The sequence below is a fragment of the Hyperoodon ampullatus genome (genome assembly GCF_949752795.1).
Source record: "Hyperoodon ampullatus genome assembly, chromosome: 1".
Lineage (NCBI taxonomy): Eukaryota > Metazoa > Chordata > Mammalia > Artiodactyla > Ziphiidae > Hyperoodon > Hyperoodon ampullatus.
This window is the reverse complement of record NC_136914.1, coordinates 181,245,048-181,252,460: the sequence shown is the minus strand read 5'-3', so window position 1 is coordinate 181,252,460 and position 7,413 is coordinate 181,245,048. Positions and strand designations below refer to the sequence as shown.

Genomic DNA, 7,413 nt, shown 5'->3' with positions numbered 1-7,413 from the left:
GATTCTTTGTTTCTGTGGCCCAGGAGATGGAGCATATGTCACCCTGTCTCGAGATTCTTCTGAACAGAGCTGGCAAGGAAATGAGAAAGGATCCTAATTAGGGGGCGATAACCCCACGGAGAAATTCAGATTTTTGCAGCAGGCCGTGTCCTTCCCACAAGCCCTGTGTGTTTGTCAGATGTTTATAGAGCCTTCATTAACAGAGAGCTCTCTTAGATAAGAGGCCTGAGCACAGCATCAAGGGCCAGATAAGAACAAGCGGAGGGCACTTCGGGGACGGCAGGCGGGTGAGAGCCTGTGAATTGGCCCGGGTGCGCGGTGCAGAGCGGAGGGCAGGACAATGCAGGCCGGCTCCTTCCCGGCTCCTCCCCGCACCCGCTAACACACCGCGGCTGCCGCAGTCTCCGGAGCAGGGCTAGAGCATCCCAAGATGTGCCGCGGGGCGCTCTGGGTGGCCCTGCCTGTGCTCTCCCTGCTGGCCTGCTCCGCGCAGGGGAAGCCACTGGAGATCCGGGGGCGGGGGTCGGCTGGGGCAGATGCCCACCGCCTGCTAGGCGGGTCTGGAGGCGAGCGGGAGGGGGGCACCTTCGACCTGAGGATGTTTCTGGAGAACATGAAGGTGGATTTCCTGCGCAGCCTCAACCTGAGCGGGGTCCCTTCCCAGGACAAAACCCGAGCCGAGCCGCCGCAGTACATGATTGACCTGTACAACAGATACACCACCGACAAGACATCCACCCCCGCATCCAATATCGTGCGCAGCTTCAGCATGGAAGGTAGAGTCGGCTCCACCGGGGCGCCCCGGGTCGGGGTGGGGGACTCAGTGGTCCAAGGCTGCGCTGCCCAGTATGGCGGCCACTGGACACATGGGACTTTATGTTTCAATTTAAATTAATTTAAATGAAATAAAATGAATAATTTAGTTATTTAGTTTCACTAGCTTGGATGCAAGTGCTCAGCAATCATGCATGACTATGGCTACCCTATAGGACAGTGGAGATTATAGAACAGTTTCATCATTGCAGAAAGTTCTACTGGACAGCTCTGCTCTAGAAGATTCTCCCTCCCTGCACCCAGAGCCACATTTAACACAGTAGGTGCTGAAGGAGTGCCAGTTCCCTTCCTTCCATCCCTTCCCTACCTCCCCCTTCCCATACTGTCCCCTTCCTACTTAGACACAGACAACTTATTTAGCCTCCAACTAACTGGTATATTTTTAAACACCGAAGGAATGTCTATTTCTCTCTCATCAGAAGGTGTTTAAAATTCAGATGAATTCCTCTGAGAGAGAAGCATTAACAGCAAGAAGAAGTTGTCTGAGGACAACTTAATTATTTTCTAAATATAAAATAATTTCACTGATTTAGGAGGACTAGAAGATAACAAATGTCAACTTAGGGCTTATGTCCACTAATTCACACAATGTAGGTGACATGATCTTGTGAGCAGGGGAGCCAAGGCTTGCAGACTCTGAGGGAACTTGCCCAGTTCACATATTAGTTAAGCAGCTGGATTCTGACCCAGGCCCACCTGTCCGCACAGCTCACTTTCAATACGGCTGCAGCCTCTCTCTAACCAGCCAGGCACTCAGGGCTTCATCCCTCCTGGGCTTGAGACCTGCAGACTCTTAACAGGCATACGCCCTAGCTAAAGGATGCTGTGGTCATGCTGCATGCCTGGCAAGGCTGTATTTTCTGATGGCCCAAAAGAAGAAGAAAATTCTGGATTTTATGTGAACTTGCCTGGTTTCTAAAACACTGGCTTAATTTTTAAAAAATGAAGTCTGCAGGGCTTAATTTTTTGTTCTTAAATGTGGTCTGCAGGTCATACAGATACTGCCAGTGTCTCACTATGCCCATGGGGCGTGTCTGTAACCTGTGCTTTAGGGAAATGCCAGGCTTCTTTGGCTGGACCTAATCACCAAATCCTGTAGTCTGGGAGTCCAGCATTCACAGCCATCGCAGGGACCCCTCCCCACTCTCCCATCATTGTCCATGTCCTGGAAACAAGTGCTCTGATCTGATCCCAGCCCTGCCTGTGGCCAGTACTGCTGTGAAGGCCAATTATGCTTCCCTTCACAGATGGCCTGAGTACGGCTCAGAGGGGGAGGGTACTTGTTCTCTAAGTGTCTGATGCAGTCCCAGGGCCGTCTTCTAGGTGTGCCACAGTAAGAGCACAGCAGGTGGTTAATGCACTGCTCATGGACCCCACTCATGACTCACATATGCCACGGTGGCTCACCACATGCTGCAGGAGCTAGACTGACACATCCATGCTGGGTGAGGGGACACAGAGAGCTGTGTGAAAGGCCACGTGCTTGGGGGTGGGGGAGCTGTGCCCAAGTAGGGAAGATGGTCTTGGGAGGACACAGAAATACTGATTGAGCATCTGCTGTGAACCAGGGACAGTGTTGGGTAAGTTCCATGTGCCTTCTTGTTGAAGGCTCACACCAACACTGGGAGGTTGGTAGGATGAGTCCCATTCTACAGATGAGGAAACTGAGGCCCAGAGAGACTCAGGACTTCTCCAAGGTCACAAGCCTAGAAGGGAGAGAGTCAGGATTGGCACTTCAGTCTGTCAGACACTGCTGGGTTTCACCATAGCACACAGTATCCTCTCATGTTGGCACATAGTAGGTGCTCAAAAAACACAACTTCTCTTCCCTCTTTGCGACCAGGCCCTGGTATAATAGAGATGTGCTAATGGCCAGGTGTCAGCCAGGGGAGTGGGAAAGTGAAACAGTTGTGTGGCTAAAAGGCAAGCCCTATGTGTGCCTAACATGACCAAGCTGTTGAGGTTAATATATTTTTCCCTCAAACATTAAAAAAAATCATCCACTTTCATTTTGCTCAGAAGTTACAATTCTGAATGATTTTTTACACCATTTAGATGCTGAGATTTTTAACATTGCCATAATGTTGGAATTTTACCATCCCCTCCCATGATCTCTCCTTTAAAATCATACACTCAGGATCTGCACTCTGAGGCTGACAGTGTGCTTTTCTGTTTTGTTTATTTGATTCTTTTTTTTTTTTTAAGTGAGGATCATTACAGGATGCATGCACTTTGGCAGTTAAACACCCTAAGTCCCAGTCTCCACATCTGTAAAAGTGGAATAATAATTAGATCTTCTGGGGGTCAGTGTGAAGAGAAAAGTGAAATATAATATGCAAAGCTCCTGGTGCAAAGCTGGGCACATAGTAAGTGCTCAATAAACAGCTGGAGCTGTCAATTTCAATGTGATGAATCTCCTGCCTCTGTTTTTCTTTGGAAGATGCCAAAGGTACATTTTAAAATACCCTTCTACATTAAGGGCTTAAGTGAAAACAAACAGAGATTTGATAGAGGTAGACAATGTCATGCCGGATGCCCTTTCATCTAAACCATGAGTCTCAGCTTTGGTGTCATGAAAACAGACTCTCCCAGCAGATGACTGTCACCGTGTATTTGCATTTCAGATGCCGTCTCTATAGCCACCACAGAAGACTTCCCTTTCCAGAAACACATCTTGCTCTTCAACATCTCCATTCCCAGGCATGAGCAGATCACCAGGGCCGAGATCCGACTCTACCTCTCCTGTCAAAGTCACGTGGACTCCTCTCACGAGCTGAAAGGAAACGTGGTCATTTATGATGTTCTGGATGGAGCCAATGCCTGGGATGCTTCTGGGGGAACCAAGACCTTTCTGGTGTCCCAGGATATCCGGGACGAAGGCTGGGAGAACTTTGAGGTGTCCAGTGCTGTGAAGAGGTGGGTCCGAGCAGACCCCACTAAGAGCAAAAACAAACTGGAAGTGACAGTGGAGAGTCACAGGAAGGGCTGTGACAAGCTGGATATCAGTGTCCCCCCCAGCTCCAAAAACCTGCCCTTCTTTGTCGTCTTCTCCAATGACCGCAGCAATGGCACCAAGGAGACCAGGCTGGAGCTCAGGGAGATGATCGGCCATGAGCAGGAGAGTGTGCTCAAGAAGCTGTTCAAGAACAGCCTGATGGAGGCAGGTGAGAACAAGGACGAGGAGGAGGAGGAGGATGTGCAAAGCCACATGGCCGTGAGCTCATCTTTGGCCAGACGGAAGAGGAGTGCCGGGGCCAACAACCACTGTCAGAAGACCTCCCTGCGGGTGAACTTCGAGGACATCGGCTGGGACAGCTGGATCATCGCGCCCAAGGAGTATGATGCCTTTGAATGTAAAGGTGGCTGCTTCTTCCCCCTTGCTGACGATGTGACCCCAACAAAACACGCCATCGTGCAGACCCTGGTGCATCTCAAGTTCCCCATGAAGGTGGGCAAGGCCTGCTGTGTGCCCACCAAACTGAGCCCCATCTCCATCCTCTACAAGGATGACATGGGGGTCCCCACCCTCAAGTACCACTATGAAGGGATGAGCGTGGCCGAGTGTGGGTGCAGGTAGTGCTGGCCCATGGGTGGGGGAGGCAGGGTGGAGGGGGCTCCTAGTGAGAGGTCCTGTGTCCTGCTGGGCATGACAGAGACTAAGTCCCCCTGGGTGGCAGGCTGGAGGAGGAAGGGGAGCCACCAGGTCCTTGCGGTAAAGACCTGTTCTCCCTCTCACAGCCCACCCCAAGCACACACCACTGGGTTGAACCGCAGGGGAGGGGATGCCGACGGGCAATGGGGGTTTGGGGAGAAGAGGAAAGCCTGGAAGTGTTGCTGGGGTGGAAGGGGAGATGAAGAAAAGGGGACAAGAGAAAAATGATCCAGAGTCAGCAGAAAACTGAGCGAAAACGAGGCCAAGGAGTGCAGACGGGAGATGCACAGAGATTAATGGAAATTAAAGGACGTGAGAGGCATAGGGTTTATTCCAATAACCTCAGGGAGTGAAGGGGAAAGGAATGGGCTGTGTGCGCCACACCCACTCCACGTTATTCCCACAACCTGTGAGATGGGCATCGTGACTCCCAATTCACACGCTCGGAAGCCAAAACTCGGCCAGTTCAAGTAGCGACAGTCAATGGCGTGATTCCAACCCACGGGTCTCCATAGGTCTGTCGATCACCGAAGCCCAGGACCCCCCCCCCCAAGTATCCCACTGAGGTTTAGCAGGTCACCTGGTAGCTGAAGACAATTAGACTTTGGGGGCTGGGGAGTGCGGGGCAAACGGGACTGAGGCCGGCCAGTACCCAGCAGGATGACTGGGCTGCTTGTCACATCCAGGGCATGTTCTGACTGCTCCGCGCCTGTGCTGATTCAGTGTCCAAGTGCTTTTTAAGATGACCCCTAAGTCACTGAAAACTATCCCCTAAAGCAACTGCGGGATGGAGAGAGGCAGGACGGAAGCCCTCAGGCTGCAGTGAACACTGTGGCTGGAGGTACTTTGATCTGCTGGTTCATACAGGGTCACTCGCTGCCATGGACTCAAACTGCAAGATGGTTTGGAAGGGGGTGCACCGTTAACCCTGAGGGATGGGGCAGCCCATGGCCTGTGTCTCTGCAGTTACTTAGTCAGCACCACCAGTTCACCAGCATCACACACCATGGGCTCGCCTCCCACAAGGACTCCATGGATGACAAGACCTGGGTTTGAATTTGTTGGAATAAATGCGCTCTTGCTTTGGTATTTGCAACATCCCTATTCTTACTCCATGTACTCAGGTGATGACATCCAGTCCTCCTGGGTGAGGGCTCCTGGCCACTGGTGAACTCAGGTCCTTATTGGCTGCATTTAGCTCTGGCTGCACTCGCTGGCTTTCTTGAGCAATGTGTGTCCAGCCCTGGTCCTGGGCTTGGGCCTTGGCACCAGGCTCCTTCCCCACTGACCGCAAAAGAGGACCTCTGACTCTTGAGGTCACACATGGAATGGGGTGGAGTAGGAAGTTCTGAGCACTGACCAGAGCAGAGCCTAAAGGAGGCCTGGAGAGACCTGGGCCATTCCCACTGGTTGAAGTTCCCAGAATATTTTTTTTTAATGGTTTGTGTTAAATGTTTACATGGAACCAATGAACAGCTTTAACACAAAAATGCAATAAAAACATTATTGTTTAATTCCTGGAATTACAGAAAATACTAATTCCTGGTACGACAATGTTGCTCAATTGTAAGGATGGATGACAGACATCTTTTAGTCCCGGTGGTGTATCTCTGTGCCTGCATCAAAGTTTCACTTGGAAATAAACTCAGAAGTCTAATCTGTGGCCTTTCTGGAGTGTGATGGGCCTGATGGTCCCCTAGCCCCACACCCTGCCCACCCCTCCCTTCAGGCCCTTCTTTCCCTGGGGGGAAGTGGAAAGGAGAGTCACGGAGAGGGGTGGACACATGTGGGCGGTGTCTCTGCAGGTTGGGGGGAATGGACGCGTCTGTGTAAGAGCCCGTGTGTGGGTATGCGGGCCTGGGTGTGAGCAGGTGTGAAGTGGATACTTGCAAGTGGACAGTGACAGTCAGCCCCATGCCTTCCTTGACCTCCCCACACGTCAGGGGCAGGAGGCTGGGCTCTGGCAGAGAGACACATCCGGTCGTAAATCCTGTCTGCCCAGTGTCCTGGGGCCTGCACAACTCTTCCAGCCTCTGCTTCCTCTACATCCCTGCTCAGACGCCCAGCTCCAGCCAGATACACTCAAGGCCACCCCCTGTTCTCAGCCCTCAGGTGATTGCCGTGGCTGCCCGACCCCCAGCTCTGCAGCCCAAGTCCACTTTCCACGAAGGCCCAGCTCTAGTGTCGCCCACACACACTGCTTGGCCCCACTCTTGACGCTCCAATTCTGCTCTTCTTGGCTCTAAGGGACATTACAGTGCTTTTGTCTCCTGGTTGCCATTGGCCTGGTGTGGGGTCCTACTGACTCTTATCTTGAGCCTCCTGGGGCACCGAGTCCTCTGGGGACAAGGCCCAAGGGCCTCTGGCCTCAGTCACTCCCTGGAGGGCTGATGTGGGTTGTGGCTCAGGACAAAGTGATTTGGATGGATGTGCTGGGACAGAACTTGCAAGGAGATCCTCAGAAATGCCCTCTGCCTTCCATTTCACTGTGTTCTTTCCACCAGACCCTCCAAAGCTTGTTCAGCCCCAGCCAGAGAATGAAATCCAACAGTGCCATCCTCTGGACACTCTGTTACGCGGCCAATCAGCCCTCTGCCTAATGACTGCCACAGTCAATGCTGCATTTGTAGTGTGTCCTGAAGCGTTTTCCTTTTTACCCTCTCAGGGTGATGATCACGGATATGAAGTGGCAGCCCCACAGGGCCGCTTGGTGTCATGTTCTGCTCTTGCCAGCTCGAAATTCATAACAAATTTTAAACAAGGGATCCACATTTTCGTTCTGTGCCTGGCCCCCCAAACGATGCAGCTGGTTCTAGATGCTTGTGTGTGGTTGGCATCTTGGTTTTCCGAGTCCCAGGGACACTCTGGAGGCTGCTTCAGGCCCAGACACTGACATGATCCTGTAGAACAGGGTGTCGGAGCTTGGC

General features: G+C 52.1%; 1 protein-coding gene across 1 annotated transcript; it reads left to right on the top strand.

Annotated features, from left to right (window-relative positions):
• Positions 1-430: 430 nt before the first annotated feature.
• On the top strand, positions 431-4,411 carry GDF2 (growth differentiation factor 2; the record flags this gene model as incomplete). The annotated part of the gene is made up of 2 exons (XM_079708283.1): positions 431-776; positions 3,459-4,411. The coding sequence occupies 2 exons, from the start codon at positions 431-433 to the stop codon at positions 4,409-4,411; spliced, it is 1,299 nt and encodes a 432-aa protein (XP_079564409.1).
• Between the last annotated feature and the right edge of the window lie 3,002 nt (positions 4,412-7,413).